This window comes from Lissotriton vulgaris, chromosome 5, assembly GCF_964263255.1.
Source record: "Lissotriton vulgaris chromosome 5, aLisVul1.2, whole genome shotgun sequence".
NCBI classification, from domain to species: domain Eukaryota; kingdom Metazoa; phylum Chordata; class Amphibia; order Caudata; family Salamandridae; genus Lissotriton; species Lissotriton vulgaris.
In genome coordinates this window covers 1,802,270,784-1,802,298,154 of record NC_141693.1, presented here as the reverse complement: position 1 = coordinate 1,802,298,154, position 27,371 = coordinate 1,802,270,784, and the positions used below count along the sequence as shown (strand labels likewise).

General features: G+C 47.3%; 1 protein-coding gene across 1 annotated transcript in view; it reads right to left on the bottom strand.

Annotated features, from left to right (window-relative positions):
* Positions 1-27,371, bottom strand: part of LOC147717217 (keratin, type I cytoskeletal 19-like) — a 68,921-nt gene that overhangs the window by 3,837 nt on the left and 37,713 nt on the right. The window contains exons 5-7 of the mRNA XM_086920497.1: positions 20,082-20,243; positions 17,189-17,314; positions 16,354-16,574 (exon numbers count right to left, since the gene is read on the bottom strand). Coding sequence (XP_086776623.1) covers positions 16,354-16,574; positions 17,189-17,314; positions 20,082-20,243 — 509 coding nt within the window. The remainder of the gene's footprint in view (positions 1-16,353; positions 16,575-17,188; positions 17,315-20,081; positions 20,244-27,371) is intronic.

Here is a 27,371-nt window from a genome sequence, read left to right as displayed (position 1 = left end):
AAAGAAAAGTAAGAAGTTAAATTTGCAAATCACAGGAGTTTGTCATCCTTCAATGGTGCTGTGTTTACTTTCCAGTTATGTTTTAATTTCATAATAGAAGCTTGGTACGCCATACAAACATGTTTTAGTGAACACATGGTAATGAATTTAAAGTTATCTTAACACTATAATCAATAACATTTTACCACCCAGATGCCGTCACTTAAAACATATTTCTCAGTTACAAGAGTGCTTTGATGATAATTCTGCCAAGAATTGCATTATTGCATTATGAGAAGGTATACCTTACAATACGACATGAACCACATATCAAGATCCAGTGCAAACGCATAATCTCTAGAATAAGATTCACTTTAGATACAAACACTTTGCAAAGACCATCTACGTAATTGTATGTTTCAGAATAAGAATTTTCTGGAAATATACCTACCTCCATAAAATCCATAATGGACAGAAGGGCTACAAAGATATCCTCTACATATGTGCCTATTGGCACATGCGTCCTGTGTTAAGATAATCCCCTTCCCCTCTGTGCCCCGCCTCACCAACCGCGATCCGTGCCTGCCGCCACTGATGATAAGCAATGCTTCCAGGATCCGTTCAGGCAAAACAAACGTGCTTCTGATACAGTCTACAAATGTATACAACAAACTGCAATGAATCAGTCTCTGAATGTTATTGGCCATCGCATTGTTGCAGCCTATGCATATTCAATGGTGTAATGGGAGAAGTATTGATTTCACATGTCTGGGGTTGTGTATGACCTTGAAATATACAACAGTTGCTAGAAAAACAATTACAAGAGCATAGAGAACGAGATGAGTGGAGTATAGCGGGGAAGGGGGTAAGGGGATAAGGGTAAAGGGGAGATACAACAGAAAGACGGAGGAAGGTCTGCCCAAAGTCCAGCTGGGTAGGTGAAGGTGGAGTGGGAGTCCCAAAACCCATCTCCTCTATAGCTATCAGGTAGCTCCACTGGGCTTTGGCCAAATAGCGAGGTCTCAAGGGAAACATAAAACGAGCATGGAGGGCAAAATAATGGAGCATAGAGGAGAGGGTGAGAAAAGGGAAGAAAGGGGATATACAAAATGGAGAGACGAAAATAAGTCAGTCTAAAGGCCGACTGGGTAGGTGACGACCAAGGAGGGAGTCCACAGCCCATCTCCCCTATAGCTAAACCAGGTAGCTCCATCGGGCATCAGACAAAATAGTTCAGTCTCAAAATGAGGAGAGAAGGAGAGACATAGATAGAGGGAGGATGCGGGAAGAGATGACAGGAGAGATGAAAGGAAGTCTGACTGAAGACCGACTGGGTAGGTGACGTCCAGTGATGGAATCCCGACCTTTCTACCCTATAGCTAAACCAGGTAGCTCCATCGGGCAACATGCAAAATAGCTAGATCTCAATCAATCAATCAATCAAAGCATTTATATAGCGCACTACTCACCCAGAGGGTCTCAAGGCGCTAGGGGAGGGGGGTATGCTACTGCTCGAACAGCCAGGTCTTGAGTTGCTTCCTGAAGGCGAGGTGGTCCTGGGTCAGGCGGAGGTGGGTCGGGAGGGAGTACCATGTCTTGGCGGCGAGGTAGGAGAAGGACCGCCCCCCTGTGGTGGCTCTTCGGTGTTAGGGGGACGGCGGCGAGGGCGTGGCCGGTCGATCGAAGCTGGCGTTTGGGAGAGTAGAAGTTGAGGTGGCTGTTGAGGTATCCTGGGCCTTGGTTGTGTAGGGCTTTGTGTGCGTAGGTGAGGAGACAGAAGGTGATTCTCTTGTTGACCGGGAGCCAGTGCAGGTCTCTCAGGTGTCCGGAGATGTGGCTGCGACGGGGGATGTCCAGGATGAGTCGTGCTGAGGCGTTCTGGATCCGCTGGAGTCTCTTCTGGAGTTTGGCGGTGGTTCCGGCGTAGAGGGAGTTGCGTAGTTCAGACGGCTGGTGACGAGGGCCTGGGTGACCATCTTCCTGGTCTCGGTGGGGATCCACAGGAAAATCCTACGTAGCATGCGCAGGATGTTGAAGCACGACGAGGAGATGGCGTTGACTTGTCTGGTCATGGAGAGGGAGAAGTCCAGGATGAAGCCCAGGTTGCGTGCGTGGTCTGTTGGTTTGGGTGCGCTGCCTAGGGCGGGGGGCCACCAGGAGTCGTCCCAGGCGGAGGGTGAAGATCCCAGGATGAGGACTTCCGACTTGTCCGAGTTCAGTTTCAGGCGGCTGTTCTTCATCCATTCGGCTACCTCTTTCATCCCTTCGTGAAGGTTGGCTCTGGCTGTGGCGGGGTCGTTGGTGAGGGAGAGGATCAGCTGGGTGTCGTCGGCATAGGAGATGATGTTGAGGTTGTGCTGGCGTGCGATGTCTGCGAGGGGCCTCATGTAGACGTTGAAGAAGGTTGGACTGAGCGAGGAGCCTTGAGGAACGCCGCAGATGACTTCGGTGGCTTCAGATCTGAACGGGGGGAGGTGGACTCTCTGTGTCCTTCCGGCGAGGAAGGAGATGATCCACTCCAGTGCCTTCTCCTGGATTCCGACGTTGCTGAGGCGCTGCACTAGTGTACGGTGGCAGACAGTGTCGAAGGCCGAGGAGAGGTCTAGGAGGATGAGGGCTGCTGTTTCTCCGTTGTCAAGCAGGGCTCGGATGTCATCGGTGGCTGCGATCAGGGCGGTCTCGGTGCTGTGGTTGGCCCGGAAGCCAGACTGCGGGAGGTCGAGGGATCCGTTTGTCTCGAGGAAGGCGGCCAGCTGCTTGTTGACGGTCTTCTCGATGACTTTTGCAGGGAACGGGAGCAGCGAGATGGGGCGGTAGTTCTTGAGGTCGGTGGGGTCGGCTGATGGCTTCTTTAGTAGAGCGCTGAGTTCGGCGTGCTTCCAGCTCTCCGGGAAGGTAGCGATGTCGAAGGAGGCGTTGATGGTGTCCGCAGGTGGGGTGCGATGACAGCGTCGGCCTTGTTGAAGACGTGGTGAGGGCAGGGGTCGGTCGGAGATCCGGTGTGGATGGAGTTCATCGTGCGGACAGTGTCTTCTGTGCTGATCGGGGTCCAGGCGCGGAGGATGGGTGTGGGGGGGGGTGGTTCGGTCGTGGCGTGCGTCGGTTGAGTGCTGAAGCTGTTGTGTATGTCCGCGATCTTGTTGTGGAAGTAGGAGGCGAGGGAGTTGCAGAGGTCTTGCGAAGGGGTGATGTCGTTGTTTCCGGCGCTGGGGTTGGAGAGCTCTTTAACGATGTTGAAGAGTTCCTTGCTATTGTGTGCGTTGTTGTCCAGTCGTTCCTTGAATGCAGTTTTCTTGGTGGCGTGGATCAGTTGGTGGTGTTTTCGGGTGGCGAGCTTGAGGGCAGTCATGTTGTCCGGTGTTGGGTCTCTGCGCCAGGTTCTCTCAAGGGCTCGGCAGTTCTTCTTGGAGCTCTTGAGTTCGTCGGTGAACCATGGGGCTTTCTTGCTGCCGGGTCTGCTAGGCGGGGTCCTCAGGGGGGCGAGGTCGTCTGCGCAGTCTCTGATCCACTTCGTGAGGTTGGTGGCCGCTTGGCTGGGGTTCGTTGCGCTGGTGGGTGGGTTCTTGCTCAGGGAAGTCGCGAGCTGGTCGGCTGTGATCTTGTTCCAGCTTCTGCCTGCAACCTGTTGCTGGTGGTGGTGGATCGTGGTCCTTCTGAAGCGGAAGTGGACACAGCTGTGGTCCGTCCAGTGGAGTCCGGTGGCGTGGCTGAAGGTGATGTCCTTGCTGGATGAGAAGTCGGGGTCGAGTGTGTGTCCGGCGTAGTGGGTGGGGGTGGTCACCAGCTGCTTGAGTCCGAGGTTTGCGAGGTTGTCCAGCAGGGTGGTGGTGTTGCAGTCGTTGTTGTTCTCCAGGTGGAAGTTGAGGTCCCCGAGGAGGATGTAGTCAGCGGAGGGGAGGGCGTGCGGGCTGATGAAGTCAGCTCACATGCCAAGGGAAAATTCACAGGTAAGTAGGGTGGGGACAAGGGCCAGGACAAGGTGAGGGCAGAGGTCAGTAGCAGGTAAGTGGAGAGGAGTGGAACGGGGAGGAAAGAAAGAATTTCAGATGTTCGCATAAGGGTAGGCGCAGTCCTGGACGGGAAGAGTAAGTCAAAGTTCAGCGGGGGGGGGGGGGAGAAGTCATCATTTTCAGCCATGGTGGGGTCAGGTATCCTTGGACCCTGTTCCATATGGGGTAAGCACTGTGTTGGGCACTGTGTCTGTTGGTTGACTGCCACAGTTGGGGCTCAGTCGCCCATGTCTGTTCTGTGGCTCCTTGGAACCCGGATCTGACAGTAATCTGGGCAAACCTCATAATCCCACAGCAGATCCGAGCAATCCTATCCTTTGACAGACAAAAGAAACACATCTCAAAGCTGCTGCTGCACAAAAAAACAGAAGCAGCAGACCTTGGAGCTTCATCTCTTTACCAAGGGCTATATTTGCAATACTTTGTTCAATGCAGTATCATAAAATCTTAAACAAGGCAATATATGGGAAAGCACTGTGTGAGAAAAAGCAACAATGAGATCTGCTTTTTCTGAGTACCATGTATTCTACCCCTGCTGCAAAGGAGATGTGAGCATTATGCCTTGACTCTGAAAAAGGATATTTTGTGTGTGTCCCACTACTGCCTCTATTTACTTTCATAGTCACTTAGGAAGTACCTAAGAAGTAATTTCACTTTTCTTTTCTACCAGCCCTGCCATCTCTTTCACCAGTCCTTCCACCCCAGCCTGTCCCTGCCCATTGTGGTCACTAAAACTTTGGAGGAGCCTGTCTTGAAAACATTTTTCTCAGGTGGCTTGCCTCATAAACAGTTTGAAAACCTCTGGTGTAGAAGAGACCTAAAGAGCAATACATGTCACTGGAAAATAGTGCGTGTTCTTTCATGCACACCACTCCACAGATGCAGAGATTATATTTTCACAAACATATATCTGAGTGGAAAGTTGGGTGAAGTGAAGCTGGGCCCTATAATATTATCTGTTCATGTTTCATTATCTTTATGTTATGTTAATTCCATTTAATATAGGGCTTGATTCACCCATGGGCATCACAGTGATACAAACAGTAGCAGGCAAGCATCTACAAGAATAGGTCTCATTGGAAAAGTGAGGCTTTCAACAATTTCCTAAATTGGCAATAGTTCAGGGAGGTACGAATATGCACAGGGAGTTTGTTCCAATAAATAGGAGTCAGGTAAGAAAATGTTCTCCCACCACCTCTAGTAAGACGGTTGCGGGTGACACACAACAGTTTGTCCTTAGATCTTAGACATCTGGTGGGTGCATACAATTTAATTTTCTGTTGAAGATAACTGGGGCTGTTGTCCCTTATGGCCTTGGATGTGAGGCAGCAGATCTTAAAAATGCTTCTTTTTCTTACTGGCAGCCAGTGCAAAGACTTCCATGAAGGGGCCGACGGGGTACCTGGCGGACGATTGAGAATGAGTCTCACTGCCGTATTTTGCACTACCTGTAGTCTAGCCATGAGCAGAGCATCTTATTAACTGCAGCCAGTAGAGCATTCATGTATTCTAGAAGACTCACTACCAGGGCTTGAACTAATGTTCTTCTTGCAGAGAGAGGGAAAAAGGGAAATATTCTTCATAGGAAATGCATATTATGGTAGCACCTGACCATGATATCCAAGATATGATTTTTCATACAGAAATGGATACATTTTTATGCTAAGGTTCTTCACAGATTGTTTACGAGATGGGACTGATTCTAGTTGAGAGTGTCACCACTCATTAGACCACAGGGTGATGGCTTTGCCAAACAGCATGATCTTGGTGAATCATGGCCTGTAGATAATTGTCAGTCATCCAACATTCCTTTTGTAAACCGATCTTTGGTTAAGTCTAAATTAGAATAATAAGTGAAGGTCAGCTGAGTGTCATCAGCATAGGATACAATTCAGAAGTCAAAAGGCTCAACAATCCTAGCAAGGGGTGCCATATAAATGTTGAACAAGTTGGGGTTCAAACATGAGCCTTGTGGTTAAGGGTGGGCGTAAAATCCGTTTCGCGGGCGAATTTGCAGATTTTCCGCGATTCCGCGATCCCCGAATCTCGCGAAATCGCGGTAAAATCCGCGAATCAGCGGGGACGAATTTTCAGCTAAGCAAGGGTTACAGCAGCAGGTGCAAAAGTTGAACCTAATTTCTTTGTAACCTTTTACAAAAGGGTTACAAACAAATTAACTTCAACTTGGACACCTGCTGCTAATTGCTTTCTGGCGCCTCGTTGCCTACTTGCAACTATTCTCTGACCCTGCTCTGACCCTTGAAGCAGGGTCAGAGAATAGTTACAAGTAGGCAACAAGGCACCTGTCCAAGGAATTAAACCTCATCAGGAAGCACTTACAGATATAAAAAACAGGAAGAAGGGAGAGGATGGCAAATACACCCATTTTGAGTTTCAGGAGGGGTTAAACTAAAAGAGACCTTTACAACACAATTTTCATATGCATTTTGCTAAAAATAAAAAGCTGTATGTTCTGTAGGGGCAACTCAGGAATCTGGCCCTTCAGAGATCCGGCCTCTCTTTCTTTCTCTCGTTCTCTCTCTCCCTCTCTCTTTCCCTCTCTTTCTCTCTATCTATCTATCTATCTATCTATCTATCTATCTATCTATCTATCTATCTCTCTCTCCCTCTCCCATAAACGACTGCATGGGTAACTTCGCTATGCAAGCGGCTCGCGAAGACGCTAAAATCCCCGCGAACACGCAAAAAACCCCGCGAACACGCAAAAAAACAAAAATCCGCAAATTCGCACAAATTCGCAAATTTTGCGGATCGCGAATTCGCAAATCCGCAAATTCGCGGATCGCGTATTCGCAAAATTCGCCCATGCTTACTTGTGGTACAACCTTACCCAGACGCATCTTGCAAGAGGCATAGGGGCCAGGAGTGATCATTTGGGATCTATCCTTCAAGATATTATGTAACCATTTAAGCGCAGTCCCCCAAACACCAATCTCACAAGTCTCTTCAACAGTCTTGAGTGAGAGACAATATCAAAAGCTGCGGAGGGATCCAGCAGAACTAACATGGTAGAGTGCCTGCATCCAATAAGCGTATCAAAGAGTCGGTGACTGCCAGTAAGGCCGTTTTCGGTGCTGTGATTGCTGCGGAATCCGGATTGGGATGAGTCCAAGGTGTTGTTATCTTTGAGGAAGTGGGAAAGTTGTCTGTTGACGATCTTCTCGATGACTTTAGCCAGGAACGGGAGTATGGAGATGGGCCAGAAGTTCTTGAAGTCCTTTGGGTCCTCTTTGGGTTTCTTGAGTAGGGCGTTGACTTCTGCATGTTTCCAGCTTTCCGGGAAGGTGGCGGTCTCGAATGAGTTGTTGAAGATCTTTCAGAGTTGGGGTGCAATGAGGGAGCTTGCTTTGTTGAAAATGTGGTGGGGGCAGGGGTCTGACGGTGATCCGGAGTGGATGGAGTTCATGATTTTGATGGAGATCAGGAGGCCGGTGTGTCTGGTGGGCGGTGAGTCCTAGAAGTTGGAGGCTTTTGGGGGTCTGGAGGCTGAAGCTGTCGTGGATGTCTATGATCTTGCGGTGGAAGAAGGTGGCTAGAGTGTCGTAGAGGTCTTGTGACTGTGGGATGCCGTTGGCGCTCGAGCTGGGGTTGGCGAGTTCCTTCACTATGTTGAACAGCTGTTTGCTGTTATGTGCGTTGTTGTTGATGCGTTACCTGTAGGAAGACCTTTTGGCGGTTTGAATGAGTTGGTGGTGCCTTCGGCTGGCGTTCTTGAGGGCTGCATGGTTGTCCGGTGTTTGCTCGTGGAGCCATTTCTGCTCTAGTCTTCAGCAGGTCTGTTTGAAAGCCTGGAGGTCGACGGTGAACCAAATGGCCCTTCTGTTGGTGCGTCTGTTTGAGGGCTTCTTGATTGGGACGAGAGAGTTTGTGCAGTCGACGATCCATTGCGTGAGGTTACGGGCGGCTGTGTCGGTGTCAGTGTGGTTGGGTGGTGGGTCTTGGGCGAGGGTGGTAATTAGCTGGTCTTCGGCGACCTTGTTCCACCTGTGGTGGGGGATTCTTTGCTGGTGGTTGTGTTCAGTGGTTTTCTCAAAGGAGAAGTGGATGCAGCGGTGGTCGGACCAGTGGAGTTCGGTGGTGTCGCTGAAGCTGACGTGGCTGCTGGCAGAGAAAATGGGGTTGGGGGTGTGTCCGGCGGAGTGGGTGGGTGTCATGACAAGCTGTTTGAGACCGAGGTTGGCGAGGTTGTCCAGTAGTGTGATGGAGCTGCTGTCGTCGGCGTTCTCGAGGTGGAAGTTCAGGTCTCCGAGGAGGATGTAGTCTGTGGAGGCCAAGGCGTAGGGCTGGCGACGTCTGTGATGGAGTCGCAGAACTGTGTCTGGGGTCCGAGGGAGAGTTCCTTTGAGGGTGGTGTTGGGATTGATGTGAATCTGGAAGTGCAGGTGTTTGGCGGTGCTGAGGGTGTCTTTTTTGTTGGTCAAGATTCTGAGGGTGTTTCTGTGGACGATGGCGATTCCGCCTCCCGGTCTGTTGGTGCAGTCCCTGCGGTTGATCTCGTAGCTAGCTTCGATGGCTATGGCAACGTCGGGTGCTGATGAGGTGTTCATCCAGGTCTCCGTCAGGAAGGCGACGTCCAATGAGGATGAGTTGAGCAGGTCCCAGAGTTCGACGGCGTGCCTGTGGACGGATCAGGTGTTGAGCAGTATGCATCTGAGATAGTTGTGGTCTGCCTTGGTGGGGGGGAGGCGGGTGCACGCTTGCTGGTGAAGTTGCAGTTTCGGCAGGTGAAGGGTCCATGGGTGCAATTCGGGGTAACCTGGAAGCAGGTGGTAGAACGGCCGGCGTTGAGTGCGTAGAGGAGGTTGGCGTCATAGCGGCGTCTGGTGTTGTGGAGCTCGCACTGGGACCGGTCCAAGCGTGAATGGGCGCAGACGGGCTTGCCTTAGGTGAGCCTTTGGCGCGCTAGCCGCGTGCCCACCATGAAGAAGAGGAGGTGGGAGGTAGGAGCAGCTGGGAGGCGGGTGCAGGGCCAATGGGCGATCGAGGGGGGACGGGCCCAGGGGACGCATCGGAGGGAAAAGTGGATGGCAGAAGGCTGAGATAGGGCAAAAGTGAGAAAAGGCAGAAGATGCCAAAACAGTGCAAGAAGGCAGAATGGAGTAAAACTACAGGCAAGAGGCTCAAGGGCAAAAGATAAGAGGGAGAAAGAAAAGGCAGAGAAATAGGGCAGCAGGGAGGCAGGGAGGCAACACAGGTGGCTCGAACTCGCGGCAGCGAGGGGAGGAGCACGGCCGCAGCTGGGTAGAGCTGTGCATGTGGAGAGCGTGTGTGAATGTTTTGCGAACACAGTTTGGTAACAAAACATTCGTACATACCAATGCAAATCGGTATTTGGAAGGGACACACCAAACACCCTCCCCCCTCCAAATACCAATTCGCAAACCCAAATTATGATTCGATAACAGGTTACCAAATAGCAATGTAGGCTTTCTGCATTAGAAAAGGCATTTCTGTGTTTGCGAAATTGGGCCATTTGCGAATGCTAAATTGTTTCGTACATCTACTCAAATGTGTTTTTTTTTAAATGTATTTTGTTGGACCTGGGGTTACCAATCTACATAGGGTACCTTGGCACAAAGTCGGTAAGCTTATCCCAAAGGTACATGTGTTAAGTTTGCGCCACACCCTCCAGTAACATAACGTCCATCCACTCAAAAATAAGGACACTACACCAGTTTAGAAAAATTTGGGCTGTTTTATAAAATTCTCTTCGTGGTATCTCATTTTCTTTGCAATATTTTGGTTCTGTTTAAACACTGCTCTGCATTAGTCTGCTAGCACAATCACATTTACAAATAGTTTCAATGGCACATTCCCTATAGTCAGAAGGAACTTAATGATAATTTCCAGCCTTTATCTATACACTGAATATTCCACAGTTTCACTTGAAGCAATTATAAATAAACAGGTTCTTGGCCAGGTGAATGCTCCCAACATTAACTTACATTTAAGCAAGACATTTCCCTTACATTTGCCGTGGCACTTCCCCAACAATCTTCAGCTATCAATGCAATGAACCCTGAATAACCTTTTTATAACTAATCGCCACCCGCCTTTATGGTCAATGGCTCACTTAGCAGGCGTGCTCATTCTGTATACAGATGTAATCTAACTCCTTACTCTCCTACTCACAATAGATTATTCAGACTCCTAAACTGAGGGGACTCTAATGAACATGCTGGGATTACAATACCAAATAGAATAACTCCCCCGCAGGCAGGAGGTCTGACCCAGTTCCTACTTGTAAGAAGAACCGTCTACTATAGGTGTTTTGGGCTAATTTCTCTGCTGCAGTCACTCATCCAGATAGCTGATCCACACCAGCTGCCTCAAGAAGCTTTGCCACTGCCGAGTCACCTGTGGTTCTCAATTTACTATCCACACACGTGACAGCAGGTTCTCTCCCTTCGTTCTGGTTTACAGCTGATCAGATCTCACCCTCCCCTTCCGACTAGCGGATTCCGCTCGAGTCTCGCTAGCCGGCAGAACAGTACCTTCGTTCTCCTCAGAACGGCGTCTGAAGAGCAAGACCACGCACCTCAACTTCGGCACGCCACCCCAATCGCCTCCCCTGTAGGCTTCGGTACTTTTGGCTACGGGGATGAAGTAGGGTCACAGACTTTCTGTCGCTCCACCTGCTGACCTCTCTCTACTTTCCCCGTGTGGTTTGGGCTGTCAGCAGAGACGCGGAAGTGTGATGCGCAAGGGCAGAAGATTCCAACTCCGCCCCGCGTCTCTCCCAGCTCCACTTCGACTTCCCGACAGTGCTGCCCGGCTTCCTCTCCACAGGCCGGTCCGCGGCACCAGCCGACCTGGCCCCGAAGCAAGATCACCGGCCGCCGCTCCTGGGGAACCCTCTCCTGGAATCCCACTCATCGAGAAGTTACTGTGGTGAGTGGAAAAGTCTCGTAACGAGTAGAGGGGGAGTGTGATTCTTTCCCGCTTTGACTGCGGGGGTGTTTCCTCGTGGGCTTCCGACCACCTGCGAAGGACCCCAATGCCTTAGGGGCCGCACCTGGGGACACGTAGTCACACTGTCGCTCCGGGTAAGGATAAGGCGTCAAGGGTCAATGTCGCGCAGGCCACTCTTCTAGTGGGGGTTTCAGCACTCACCACCTTGACAACTGTCCTGGCTCCCTTCACACGTCCTGGTCAGGGAAATCTCCCTCCTGTGATATGGGAAACTGGTCCAGGAGGGGTTGTTTCGCGGCTGGGTGAGGTCAACAGCTGGGGGCAGCATTCACTATAAGAGCAGCAGCCTTGATAGGCAATCAACCCCTTATGTGCGATACCCTCCACAGTCAGCAGCCTGGTCTCCAGTCCACTTTGTCAGTCCAGTGTCTTCACAAAATGGCCGCCCCACAGTCTCCCTATATATAGCCTGTGCCCCAGGTTCCAGAGTGGTCCAGAAGGTTCCAGAACCTCACACTAGACTATGGGTCAGTCCCTGAGATAAGACAGTTATGGCAGTTATAAGCCACCATTTTGTGGGCCTTGTAAATTCAGTCAGAAAGGCACCTAGGCCTTAGGATAAAGAGTATGAGGGCAAAGAGCACCTAACCCCTAGGTCAACACCTGAAAAGTCCACTAGACATAAAAACAAAGGGATTGAGGAGCAAAAAGGGGACAAAAATAAATAATAAAATAGGAGGGACCACCCAAAGGGCCGACAGGTCTAACATATTTGACATGCAGTAAACAGCTCATAGAATTTTATAGCTAACTACCAAAACCTACACACAGGTATAAACATGAATGTTCTAATGATAGATAAGATGATGATGATACAAAAAGGGACATAGAAGGGTAGTCTGAATTTCCAGTTCTATATGTCCAGGAATCTGTAGCAACACGTATCAGGCAGAACTCAAGTTTCTAAGGATTACGTTTTAAGGGAGATGAAAACAAATTAGGCAAGTTTTCTCATGGAAATATACTCTCTTTAGGAGCCCAGTGGAATTACTTCCTTCATTACTAGATAAACATGATTAGTATAACTCAGTTTCAGCATTAAAATTATGTTAAAGACCAATCAGAAATACTAAATTGACTGTCAGGAAAAAGACAGCAACTCTCAGGGCTATGGGCCGGATTTAGAATTGGGTGGGTGTCCCCCTCCGAATTGCGGGGAGCAAAGGGGGGTAATTACCTCCGCTCCTCTGGGAGAGACTACTGCCTGTCTTATTTAAGGCTCTCTGTCAGCGTGGCGGAGATCTGTGACTTCAAAGGAACTACAGTGATAGCAGCTGCTCTGAAGGCACTGCAAATTTGCTGAAAACCGCCATGTTTCTTACAGCTGCTAAGCAACTTTTTTGTTTTACAAAAACAAACTCTCGAAGTGTGATTTTTTTTTTTCAGATAGTAATGATCGCGACTCCCTGGGGGGGTCATTTTTAATTTTTCTTTTCTGTATACGTGTTTAATCAGCTGTCAATGTTGATTTTTTTTTAAGATTACGTTTTAAGCTTATATTTTTAATTAAGCTGCCTTGGAGATTAGAATGCCTTGAAAATGTCTTTTGGAATTGTTTCAAATATTTACAATTGCAAGTTAAAAAGTTATAAAACATTAATAATATATTTTTCATAATAAACACTGGAGTCAGTCCTTAGCGTTTAGTTTTATTATATGTGAAAGCTTTTCTGAACAGTGCTAACATGTTTTTAGGCTAACGAAAATGTTGTAATTAGTTAAAAATAAAATGAATACGATATTTAAAAAAATGCTGAACACCTGTTAAATGTCTGAAATGTATGTAGGATTTTCTTTCCAACAGTAAAAGTAGCAAAATAAATTTCATGTTTTCACAAAATTCTTATTAGTACCAGGAAGGGTTGCAGTGGTTCTGGAACGGCAGAGTTGATTTTCTAGACACAAGTGGTCATGCTTAGTTTTGGAAGACAATTGGCGACATGTATCAATGTCCGAAGGTGCCATGATGCTACCCGCCTTACTCATAATATGCTGGGCCTATGCCCGAGACTCCAGAAGGGAAATGCTCACTTGTCATTTGCAGCGTTTTTACCATCTATGCCACAACCGCCTGGCCCATCTCCTGATATATCAAAATGAGATGTAAGAGAAAGATTGGCTTAAGAAAATAATAATATGTCTGGGGTCGAACTGGGGATAAATAAAAGACATGGTTATTTTGCGAGAAATATCAGATGAACTGATTGATGGTTGGGAAGATCCAAGCGCCTGATTATGAGGTTGGCGTACGTGGACCACCAAACTCATGGTGGCGAGGCAGTGGCGGTGCCACTGCTGCACTGGCGATCCGACTGCCCTATTACAACTTTGGCATTCGGATCGCCATTGGACCACGGCAACCGCTATGGAACCACATTCCCTGCGGTGGTACCGCGGTCAGGGGTTCCCAATATGCTGGCGGTGCCGCTGCAGCACCACCATGCATGTTATGAATTTCAAGACCGCCAGCGGTCTCATGGAGGTACTTACTCCATTAAACTGCTGGCGGTCATCAAACAAAGGGTCCTTCTAGGGCTCCCTTTCCCCATGTACATTGTGCCCCCCTGTGTGCATGCCCCCCAGTTCCTACACGGCATGGACTGCAGAGTCCATGCTGTGCAGGCGCTACCTTTGACGCCCCCACTGCGGTGCCCTTTTTCAGGGGCAATACTGTGGGACTGCCAAAGAAACGCCTGACAGACACAAGAAAACTCGTAATCTCGTGGGCAGTGCTCACACAGCTTGGGTGGTGTGGGAGAGGGGCACCGGCATAGGGGCCCCCACTCCCACACTGCCAACATAATAATCGGGCCCTGAATCTAAGTGGGAACTGTTGCCTTATAGTGTTGTTTATCCAGGTGAGTCCTACGAAAGGGTGGCAAACTCAGTCAGTAATCACTAATAAAGATATATGGTGCGCATGCCAAGATAATCTCAAGTTTACTGATAGGGTGCACTGTTTATTGTGAACTGACACCTGTTCTGGATACTCTGCCACTGTAGCGACACGGTGGAATTTCCACAAATTTCTGGTAACTTCTGAGACCTACTCCTTGTTCTTCATTGTACATATTACTTACCTGCTTTCAGGACAAATAAAAATAGTTAATAAAAACCAGTGCATTAAAACAGGTGGATTTAAACCGTAAGGATGCATACATTTAAAATGAACATGTTTAGAATAACAGTTAGATCATCTCCATGCTTGTTAAGTGATGAGTGCTGTGCACACAAATGTAGGTGTGCTACTGGTGATGCTTTGGGTCAGTCCTTGAATAGGTACAGTTTTCCAGTGTCCCCACAATCCCTGTCTTAGTGTGCATTCAGCTGCAACCGGGCATCTTTCACGATTGGAGGCCAGTGGCTGTTTTTTCTTCAGCTAGCATAAGAAATATTATCAGTCTGCACTTCAGCTGTGGGTCCCCCGGACCTAAGCAGGCCATTTCTGCTTGCCTCCGCGAGCGATTTCCCCTTTGGTTAAAGGGAGGCTTTAGCAGCTGTCTCCTTTCCTTTAGCAGCTCCTTGCGCGTACAGAGTAGATTCGAAATATCTTCTGTTCTGTAGTCACACAGGTGGCAAGAGGACCCACAGGAACCCCTAAGGAACCATCTACTGCAGGCCTAGCTGGAACACCCACCCTTCAAGAGTTCCATTAACCACAGATCTGCTCCCATCTCTTGGGTCATCACCTGCCTTCATAGACGACTTTCTCAGCCACCATGCACTAGTCCATGTCTTTCTTTCGTTCTTTTAGTGTCGGCGTTGTCGATGCCCCCCATCTCCAGGCTAAGTTACGTTTAGCGATCGTTGTCCCCATAGTTGCCCAGATTTGCTCTTTACAGCTAAGATCCCATATATTTAGAAGGCACCACCTAGGCGAGGGTTGTAAGTCCACCCGCACACCTCTCGCAGGCACTGTACTATAGCCTTCCAATAGGTTTTAATTTCCAGGCATTCCCATAAAATATGGTAAAAAGATCTCTCCTGTCCATACCATCTGTGACACTTGGAGTCTAATCCTCTGCCAATCTTTGCTAAGGTGTTACAGGAAATGTAGGATCTATGAAGAAGTCTAAGTTAAACTAACCTAAGTTTTGACGACATAGCTGACTCCTTAGGGAATGTCAATGCCTCCACCCAGTCTTTGTCCATCAATTCCCTCAAGTCAGTGTGCCAGCATTTTTAAAGGCGCTGGAGTGGGTCAGGGCAGTTATGTATCTGTTTTTGGTAAGCCAGGGATATTGCTCTCTAGTCCATGTAATCAGTCTATAATCTTTCCTCCAATGGGGACGCCTCAGGGAGGTTGCTTCCCTGTGGTATAGTAGCTCTTAAGGCTTGTCTAATTGCAAATTAAAAAGTTTCAGTGGGCACTAATTCATATTCCCCCAGTAGATCCACAAGCTTTTTTTTTCTTTTGTGGGGTGGGTGACATCTTCTATAGCTCCCAGGTCTCCCACTTTAGAGATACCTATGTGGTCCCATCTGTCGAAACCTGGTAATATTTTGAGTCTTTCCGCGCCCCAGAGTGCTGTTCCCTGAATTATTTTATTGTGCCACCCCAACTTCCTGTGCACCTAGTGCTAAAATGTGACTGTGTGGTTCATAGGTCCTGTAATATTATGGTGCTTGGGGTTAGTATATAGTGCTTGAGTGTATCCCCCAGGACTCAAAATCCATCTGTCCATTCGGTATGCAGGGTCATCTTGCAGGCGGTGCACCAATTGATTGATGACGGCTAACTGTGCTGCCCAATAGTAATGCTGAATAATTGGTAATGCAATACCGCCATCATACCACCCTAGCATCAGCTTTCGTGCGGCTATCCTTGGAGGTTTTCTATCCCAAAGAAAGATTATAACCTCGATGTCTATGGCTTGGAAACAAAACTCTTGGACCCGATACTGCGTGCTCTGTAATGCATAGAGAAATCTTGGGAGCACCATCACTTTGAAAAGGGTTGCTCATCCCAGCAAGGAGAGTGGCAATGAGCTCCAATGTCCCACGTCCCTGAAGATAATGTGTGTGGAAGAGATAAGGCTCTGCAGTTACATATTTGTCAAGGTATTTAACCCCTTCGATGCTCATGACGGAACAGTTCCGTCATGAGCGTCGGTTGGCCTGTGCTCATGACGGAACCGTTCCGCCATGAGTCCATAAGCCCAATAGAACGTTCAGCACAGCGCAGGAATTTGAAACCGCGATGAAGAGGTTAAAACCCTCCATTACTACCAGAATATTTCAATATATTTTAGTACATCTTTTATGTTGATCGGTAAGAATGTGGTCATTGTGTAAATATGAGAAGCTCTGCAACATGGGGAAATGGTGAATTTGTGAAATTCTGCAACATGGAAAAGTGGGCTACAACAACCTTAAGTCATCTCCTTCCAGGAGACGGCGGTAAGTGGCGATCTCCTGCTCCAACCTCATCTTCAAACCCAGCAACTGTTGGTACTCATAGGAGTTATGTTCCATGTCTGACCGCACTCCAGACAGCTCCTTCTCTAGGCGGGTGATGGTCACTTGCAGCTTCTGCAGCTCGGCTCCGTAGCGGGCTTCAGTCTCAGCCAGCATATGCTCTGTGGAGTCTTTCTGTAATAAGGAACATTGTGTGCTGTAGATCACAGGTGTGATCATTGACAAAAAGCAGGATCAGCACAAAGCTACACCAACAACAGATGCTTCACAGCACTTTCAGACAACACAAGCACAGGTCTTCAAAGGAACATCATAGGTATTTTTGCTTGGTGGTTTGTCAACTTGGCTTCACAAATTAGCTCCATTCCTGTTGAGCACATTTCTATAACATAGTATGGGACTTCTTATCAGTAGCCCGGTAAACAATGCAATCCCTGTGCAAACAGACTGCAATTTAAGTGGTGCAATGTGTATTGCACCCAGTAATTACGTCTAACCCCTCGCTAGATTTCAGTAAGTCAAATCAGAGTTTAAAAAGTGAAAAAGATCTGTAGAGTGCTAAGGCGTACAGATGTATGCCTCATTTGTAAGGGAGTCGGGATAGGTGATAATTATTGCGCCTCTGAGTCAGATTTTAGCAAATGCGATAGTTATCGCATTCTATCCCGGAGCACTCATACTCAGGCCCTATAAGTAGGCTCATCCCTTCTCATTCAATATAGGCTCAATAAGTTTGAAGAAAGGACCTATCTCACGTGCCCCACTTAGAAGCACAATGCTCTCCTTACCATGCTCAGCGCAGACTGCAGCTCTATCTCCAGTGACTGGAGCAAGCGCTTTAGTTCGGTGACTTCGCTCTTGGATGTCTGGGTAGTTTCAGTGCGAACTGCCACCTCCTTTTTCAAATCCGCACTCTGTAAAACACAAAGGAAAGCTTTCACTGTCTAGAAATTTGTGCTGGCTGTTTAGAGCCCTGCAAGGTAGGGTGGAACAGAACCATTATGAACCTCAAGTAAAAGAATATGGCTCAAGGATAGTCGCTAAGGTAATTTACACTTCAGATTAACCTACACATGTGAATTCACTTTTACACTTTGGACTTAAGTTTTCTTACCTGGGCTAATTTACTCAAAAGTGTAGACTTACATGTCTCCACTCCATCAGACAGAGGGTGGAGCCAATTTTATGTGTGTAAGTTTCTACTGCCGAAAAGAAACAGTAGTATTTCCAGTACAACACATGGCCAACCACTAGGACTGCAACATCCACAACATCCTCCCATAGTAAATAATGGAGGTAGAGACTTAAAATTAAACCCCTTAGGAAATAATATTAAATTACATTTGATTATTTAAAACAGGTAGCAATATAAGTAAATTTAGTTTAAAGTACAAATATATTATGAAATTTATTTATTATTTAATTATAAAATATTTTAACAACTTTTTTGAATTTACAAATTATTGTTACATTATTTTGTTATCAAAATATAATTAAGCTACTTTTAATTAATTCTATATATCACTTAAAATAATTATTAATGCATAACAAAATAAAATGCAACTACTTTACTTTAGGCTGGAATTTATTTTTTCATTTAACCTTCATAAAAATATTTCATTTAATTAATGTTGGACCCACACCACACAGTCTCCTTTTTTTATGCTCCCGTCGGCACAGAGTGGCCCACAGGAGTGCCGCGGACCCACACAAGGGTTGTGCACAGCATGGGGTAGGCAAGAGGGCCTTGCCTGCGGACAGGCCCTGCACACAACCCACGGCATCGGCCACCCCCCATGAGCGCAACCCCCTCAATGACCGCCTAACCGCCCATGGGCCCCACCCCACATTTTCCTTTTTTTCATGGTCCCGTGGGAACACAGCGGTCTGTGCTGGCTCCAACGGGAGTACCAAGGTGCCTCACGCAGGACCACAACAACCCAAACAAACAAGTATATATATTTTGTTTAATTGGGGCCCTCAAGGGCTAAGGAGTCAGGGTATCCCTACTCTCCTTCTTCTATGTCTATTTTTTCTGGACTGGGTGCCTGATCACTGTAATGGTGGACGCAAAATGTCTGCTTATGTCACGGCAAGGCAAGCTGAGATCTTGCTCCCGTAGGAATGTTTTATTTTGTTGTTTTATCCCACAGGGTGGGAGTCCCACAACAATAAATATAGCTATTTCAAAACTTTCAGTTCTTTAAAATTGTGAGGTCATAAGCAGTGCATCATAGCGGTGAAAGTTATAGCTATGTCAGTTGTATACAACCGATGGATTGCAAGCAGTTTTTCTTTTGTTTTAAAATGGTAGTTTTTTTTATTATTAAAGACCTACATATAACTCCACTTTACCGTGATTCTTTCAGTGAATGTTTAAGTTCTTTTTACATTAGTTACCCTCTTACTACCTCACGTATGCATAACTCCACTTTAACTTTTGTTTTTTTCAATTAATTTCAATGGTTTTTAACACAAAGTGGAATCTTGTTACAATAAGGCTATGACCAACTACTCCTGTACACAGCCTTTGGCCATGAGCATCAAAGGATTGCTCGCAGGGTCTGTGGCCAAGCTCAGCAGCCAACTCTCTGAGGGCGACCAAACACCTGCAATGGATGGCCAAAGACATTGCACAGCATTGGTTTGGCCACAGGGACTCCTGTGGGAGAACACTGGGGCCACGCTGACTCCTGCTGGGGTATTCTTACCCTGGCCCCTTAAATTTGATTTGGATTTTCTTTTCAGGGCCTGGAGGCACTGTCGAACTTCTGAGGGCCGAGCCAATCAGAATTCTTTGTTTATACTGCAGTCCTGCGGTACTAGATATTGCTAATTTTTTACACTAATTTCTCAAAAACTTCTGAACAAACAAAAAGCATGCTTCCTGAGTAAAGAGCTAGCTTTCTGCAAATTTGATGTAATTCTGTTGAGCCATTTCTTTTTATCGCTTACAAAAATTCCAATGATAATTTATATGAGAAAAATATGTTTTGGAACCCCCTCCCCCTTTATCTCAGCCCTTCCTTAATAGATCACCCTGAAAATTTCCAGGAAGGAGCTGAAATGGATTCACTTATTTGGAACGTTTAGTGAAGATTCATCAAACTGCGCCACAGTTATTAGCAAAACAAAAAAAAGTCTTCCTATTGAAATTGTGTCTTAACATATAACTACACAGTAGCGGCATACATAATGTGAATGTGCCTGTAATGAGAAAAATAATGAACGATCTCCTTTAATAACTTCATTTCAAGCAATTAGTAACAACTGTATCCCTAGATCGCCTACGACATTCGGAAAATGGACAAAACTTGTCTTTGTAAGACAAATTTAGGGATTAATTTCTGAACATGGGAGTCACTGCTACCTGTTTAAATGACTGCTGAGGAGTTCTGCTGGAAATGGAGTAACTAATTTTTCAAATAAGAGTTCCTAGTGATAGGATGAGGCCGTCAGTGGCTCAGCAGTCACAGATGTACCTGAGGCGCTTCATCGGTCAAATAATATCTGGTACTGAGAATTGTTTTGCAGGGTGATGAATGTATAAGACTGAAACTGAACTTTGTGTAATACATTTAAAGGATGCAAGCTGACCTCAATTGGAAGGATTGGGGTTTAACTATGGGCATGTCTGCAGAATTGCCTCGATGGCCATTGTAGGTTTGACAGGTCACTCACCTGCACCTGGTACCATTTCTCGAGATCGCTTCTGTTCTTCGCAGTGAGAGCCTCGTACTGCTCCCTCATGTCTCCTAAGACTTTGAGGAGATCCAGGCCAGGTCCACAGTTGAGCTCTACGTTGACGTCGCCTCCTGTGTGGTTCTGAAGATCCGCCTGCTCCTATCATGGGAACAAGCATGTCCAGATAAATCAGCTTCCTTCTGATATCTTTGTCAACAATCAGAGGAAGGCACTTGGAGGAACTGCTTTGTGGACATTCTCAGCATTTTATATGTTGAAAGTGAATTAAAGAGAAGAGGTTTGCAACGCAGTGCCACTTCACCAACCTGATCAGAGATGCAGCATGTGGACAGACAGTGTGAGGAGCTGAAGGCTTGTGAACAGCTGTGTGAGGAGTTTTGAGATAATATAAAATGCCAATACTCTTCAAAGGTGCAAAAGACTCCGTTTTGTAGAACCAAGCTGAGCTCATTTATCAGACAGATATCTTTTGGCTTTATCTGTTCAATCTAAAATGTCACCACTAACACTGTCATTTCAACAACTAACCTATTCCTCACTCCCCTAATACATTCCCACCCATGAACCTTGTAAAGTCACTTTGCCTAGATTTCAGCTTCAGCTATCTCAAAACATTGCATATCTTATTCTTACCATTACTCACAAACACTCACAACATTTGTGTCCAGCATGCTTTTCTAGGGGATCACTGACAGAATATGGGAAACTCGTATTTTGTGTGGACAGAATATTGTGTCAAAAATATCGTGGACCCAAATATTGAGAAGGTAAGTGCAAATAGGTAAGCATAGATTTACTAGTCTCAACCTCACATCTATGTACTTTGAAGATATATCGTCTAGGTACATATATGTGGAGTGATATGTGGTAAAACTTTACTTAACTATAGAAACTTACTTTCACTATACTTTTGTCCTCGATATGTTTGATATAATATGAAAAAGACATTTAATATAGCGCACAAATCACTCTTGGAGGAGAATCTCAGTGCTGCATTATTTAGAGAGGGGAGGATATTCTAAAGCAACTAAGTTTTCAGCCCCTTCTTGAAGGAAGTGAAGTCTGAGCTTGGAGCAGAAACTAAGGGGAAGTTTATTCAAGTGATGGGGGCGGTGTACGAAACCGATCTACCCCCGTCTTGACTCAATCTTTTGTCCCACAATATTTGAGCTTTATCAAATTCTGTCTAAATACCTCCGATAGGGTCAAGGCTGCCTCCTACTACCTGATCTGAAACATTCTCCTCTGTAAAATCCCAATCTGAAGATCTTTCCTGCTACCGGACTATTCCGAGCCCTCTATCTGCTTACCTACTGTGACACCAACCACTACAGAAACATACCCCCTGCCTAACCAGCTTCCAGGCCAGAGGCAATATTGCACTACGGCAGGGGTGAGCCTTAGACGTGGAATTGATTTGTCTCGCCGAACGTGCACCCCTATGTCATATGCCGACAAGGCAGCCATATGGCGACCACGTCACATGCTGACGTACTGTACTCTTGCACTCTCTTAAATCTCCGGGTAGAGGTGGCAGTTCATCTCCTCCATTTGATGCCACTTTTGGATCATGGACTGGCAGTATGAGCAGCTGGAGGCCTTTGAAGAGTTGGGGTGCTTTGGGAGCATGAATATAAAGGATAGCATTCATAAATAAATAAGTAAATAAGCACCCATTGGTTTACTGCCACACATGGGTATAAAGATACCCATTTCAGGGATTCACAAAACATTTCCAGATCACAAATGGAAACGTGGGCACGTCAAAGCTTTCCAGACTTAGTCCAAGAACTGTTATCTGAATTTCTTCTTCGAATGCAAGCATATAAACTCTTATAATCCAGCCTGCAATTTTTTTTGAGAAAGTGCAAATGCCACCTTTTATCTTTGTTTACCATGTGAAAAAATATGTGTCTGCACATAAACACCCTCCTTGCACCCTCAGCATGTTGCCTACTCATTCCCACAAGGCAATGAGATTGATTCCAGTCCATGACTTACTTAAATCTCTGACCTTTCGCAGGTCAGAAAATTAATATTGAATCCCACCAACGTGTAAATTTGTGGGAGTCCATCAACGTCTACGGCTTTCCTGCTCTAGAACATCCAAGTGCAACCACGTAGATTTAGTGATACAAAATCTCCATGCAAGAAATTCAACTTATGAGTGCAAAAAGAAAGATTCTAAATACAACAAGCATTGGCATAGCCAATAGGTTTCGCCTTTGGAACCTTATAAGTATTTAGTTATGCAGTACAATATCCTTGGTGCAACAACATAAACTGTTGCATGGCTAAACACTTATAATGTCCCAAATGTGAGACCTTTTGGCTATGCCAATGCTTGTTCCTCTTTCTGACGGGTGGAGAAGGGAGGCGGGTGTGTCCCGTGGAGGGGTAACTGACAGGCTCTGCTGGCCTGTTTGGGTGGAGCTCAGTGTCTAGTTATGGTTTATTGAAGCCACTGTCGGTATGCATGAATGTTCCCAGACACTTTTATGCACAGCAGTATCCTCTCAGCATCGAACACCAGCACATTATAATCTCCAGGGTAAACTCTTATTCTTTCATGTAGAAGTCTGTCTGCACAGATGTCATGTTGTCTCTTCCTTGTGCACCGATATCTGTTGGTGTACAGGGGGCAGCGGTGCTGATGGCTGGGAAAGTGAGAGTGAAGAAGTATGAACGACAGAGGGAGACGAAAAGGAGGGAGAAGGGGTCAAAGCGAGAGGGAGACGAAGGTGGGGGGAGAAAGAGGAGGAATCAAAGAGAGAGGGAATGAGCGAGACCAGAGAAAGAAAGGGGGGAGGCTGAGGCAGAAAAGGGTGAGAGACGAAGAAAGAGAGAGGGGTCAAGGGAGGTGAGAGAATGAGGGAAAGTAAGAAACACAAATAAAGACAGACAAAGAGAGAACACGAGAGAAGTGAGAGAAAGAAGAAAGAAGAAGGCACAGCAGCCACTAGATTAGGGCATTTGTTTAGCTACTAACAAATATCAAAAATGTCTTATTTAACCTGAAAGTAAACCAACTGAACTCTTCCTTTACATGCACTGTCTGAACAAAGCAAAAATAGCTTTAACAATGTCCCAAGTTGATGCTAAAGGATATCATGATCACATAGGACCTGACCACAGGAGAGTTTATCCGTAAACATATATTTTAACCTCAGCCTGGTTGCTGTCCTTGTATCGTTATTTTCTTAATTGCATGCCAGGTGATGCAAAAAGCAGCTCACAATCCACTGTTATGTAGTCTTTGCACCATTCACAAAGGAGTTTGGCGCAGAACGCCCGCTTTATATCACTTCCTAAGTTTGTTTTCATTCGATGTATAGGGAGATACAACTACTTAACCAGAATCGCACATGGCTGTGGTTCAAGTGGAGGCCCCGAAATTGCAGCTTGTTCGCCGAGTTCCGAAAACAGTTATTCAGCCACAAAACCACACCTCCCCTGCACTCCTTTTTAGGTCTAGACTATTCTATACAGCAAGGATAGATAGGCGAGAATATATTAGGCAGTTCAAAAACTCTACCAAACTTGCGGATCGTGTATAATTCATGTGAGCTATGTGCGTGCACGCCATCGCCAGCCTAGTCACACAACCATTTGTCTGTGCCTCGCATCAGACTTCAAAGAAATGCGCTCCCGCTCCGCTCCCTCGCCCCACCATAGCAATGCCAAGAGCTTGTTCTTCCTTTCCATTACGTCTTTTCCCGCTTCATTGCACGTAGCTTCCTCTTTTTTCAATTATCACCTTACATTTTCTTCATTTTATGTACCCATTTCTTCTCCTGTTTCTAGCAATCCTCATCTTCTCACCCTATCTCTTCCTATCTCTCTTCCTCTTGATTCGCGCTGTCCTTTTATCCTCTTTCTTTCTCTCTGTCATAAGCTGCACTTGTCCTTTTCCAAAGCCCTGCTTTCGTCTCCCACTCGTATCTACCTCCACCATTCCTGTTTTCTTCTTCTATCACACTCCCGCCTCTTCTGTCCCTACGGCTACCTTTCTCTTCCGTCTTTTCTATAATCTTGCCTCGCTTCTCTCCCTATACAGTGTCTTTCCCTGCTCTTGCGTTGGTCTGGCCGTGTCTCGCGTCTCCAGCCCCCTCCTCCCACACCATGTCTAGGCCCTCCCCAGCCGCCCCTGTGCAGCAGCCACATACCTGGCCCGCGGAGGTCAATAAACTGTGTAATTGCTGACTTCAAAGGAATGCGCTCCCCCAACCCCGCCACAGCAATGACGAGAGCTTGTTATTTTACTTACCCATCGCCATGTTTTCCTTCCTTTCCATTACGTCTTTTCCTGCTTCATTGCACGTAGCTTCCTCTTTTTCCAATTATCACCTTACATTTTCTTCATTTTATGTACCCATTTCATCTCCTGTTTCTAACATTCCTCATCCTCTCACCCTGTCTCTTCCTATCTCTCTTCCTCTTGATTTGAGCTGTCCTTTTATCCTCTTTCTTTCTCTCTGTCATAAGCTGCACTTTTCCTTTTCCAAAGCCCTGTTTTCGCCTCCCACTCGTATCTACCTCCACCATATCTACCTCAATCGATCCTTTCCTTCTTATATTTTGTATGCAAAACAAAAACCCTTTCTCCACAAACAGCACTTTCATCCAGTCTCGCCTCTGGCTGTCTTTACATGCTTACACCCCTCTCCAACAGACCACTCACACTGCCCCCCTTTCACACACTGCTGCACGCCTCACACAGCTGCACGCCACACACTGCTGCATGCCACACACTGCTGCACGCCACACACTGCTGCATGCCGCACACTGCTGCACGCCACACACTGCTTGCATGCCTCTCACTGCTGCATGCCACACACTGCTGCACGCCACACACTGCTGCATGCCTCACACTGCTGCACGCCACACACTGCTGCACGCCACACACTGCTGCATGCCTCACACTGCTGCACGCCACACACTGCTGCATGCCACACACTGCTGCATGCCACACACTGCTGCACGCCTCACACTGCTGCACGCCAAACACTGCTGCACGCCTCACACTGCTGCACACCACACACTGCTGCATGCCACACACTGCTGCACACCACACACTGCTGCACGCCACACACTGCAGCATGCCTAACACTGAAGCATGCCTCACACTGCTGCATGCCTCACACTGCTGCACGCTGCACGCCACACACTGCTGCACGACACACACTGCTGTATGCCACACACTGCTGCACACTGCACACCTCACACTGCTGCATACCACACACTGCTGCACGCCACACACTGCTGCACACCACACACTGCAGCATGCCTAACACTGAAGCATGCCTCACACTGCTGCATGCCTCACACTGCTGCACACTGCACGCCACACACTGCTGCACGCCACACACTGCTGTATGCCACACACTGCTGCACGCTGCACCCCACACACTGCAGCACGCCTCACACTGCTGCACGCTGCACGCCACACACTGCTGCATGCCACACACTGCTGCACACCTCACACAGCTGCACGCCACACACAGCTACACGCCACACACAGCTGCAGGCCTCACACTGCTGTACGCCACACACTGCTGCACGCCTCACACCACACACTGCTGCATGCCACACACTGCTGCACACCACACAATGCTGCACGCCACACACTGCTGCACGCCTCACACTGCAGCAGGCCACACCCTGATGCACGCCACACAATGCTGCACGCCACACACTGCTGCACGCCACACACTGCTGCACGTCACACCCTGCTGCACGCCACACACTGCTGCACGCCTCACACTGCTGCACGCACACACGGTTGCATGCCTCACACTGCTGCACGCCACACACTGCTTCACGCCACACACTGCTGCATGCCACACACTGCTGCACGCCACACACTGCTGCACGCCACCCACTGTTGCACGCCTCGCACTGAGGCATGCCTCACACTGAGGCATACCTCACACTGCTGCATGCCTCACACTGCTGCATGGTGCACGCCACACACTGCTGCACGCCACACACTGCTGCACGCCACACACTGCTGCACGCCTCACACTGCTGCACGCCTCTGCTCGCTGCACACCACACATTGCTGCACGTCTCACACTGCTACACGTCACACACTGCTGAATGCCTCACACTGCTGCATGCTGCACACTGCTGCATTACTCATACTGCTGCATGCTGCACACTGCCGCACGCCTCAAACTGCTGCCCGCCTCACACTGCTGCACGCCTCACACTGCTGCACACTGCTAGATTACTCACACTGCTGCATGCTGCACACTGCTGCACGCCACACACTGCTGCACGCCACACACTGCTGCACGCCTCACACTGTTGCATGCCTCACAACACCACCACATCACTCAGGGACACCACCATTTCACTCTAGGACACCACCACATTACTATAGGACACCACCACATTACTCTGGGACACCACCACATTACTCTGGGACAACACCACATCACTCAGGGACACCACAAAATCACTCAGGGACACCACCACATCACTCAGGGGCACCACCACATCACTCGGGGGCATCACTCAGGGGCACCACCACATCACTCAGGGACACCACCACATCACTCACAGACACCACCACATCACTCACATACACCACCACATCACTCACAGACACCACCACATCACTCAGGAACACCACCACATCACTCAGGGACACCACCACATCACTTTAATACACCACCACATCACTCAGCCCAACCACATTATCACTCAGCACCATAACAGCACTGTCCCTGCTTGCTACCAACAAGCATTGCCATAGCCAATAGGACTCGCATTAGGAAAGTGTAAGCTACTGACTTTGGGAATAACAATGCTATGAATTTATATATCTTCAAAGCCAACACATATTTAAAAAAATTTAATTTACAATACCAATAGCTCACACTTTCCTAATGCGAGACCTATTGCATTGCAAATGCTTGTTCTAGAGTGTTAATTCAGTGGACAAAAAAAAACTTAGATTGAGGGTCCGAGAGTGTCGCTTAACCTCTCGGCCTTCAAGTGGGCTTAAATTTGATCTCTGTGACTATTTAAATGACCGCTGGACAAACAGTGCAAAAACACTTTAACAGATGCATTTCCCATTATGTTTTTTTCAATGTCTAAAATTATTTTTCTCCCCCCACCAACTAAAATTGAAGATAAAAATACAGCCTGTACCAACCATGGCGGCGAAAGAGCACCAATGTAACCACTACAAGACATTAACATTAATTCCAGGTGCTGTGTCAAAAATGCCCATTCACATTAAAAACTACTAGCATA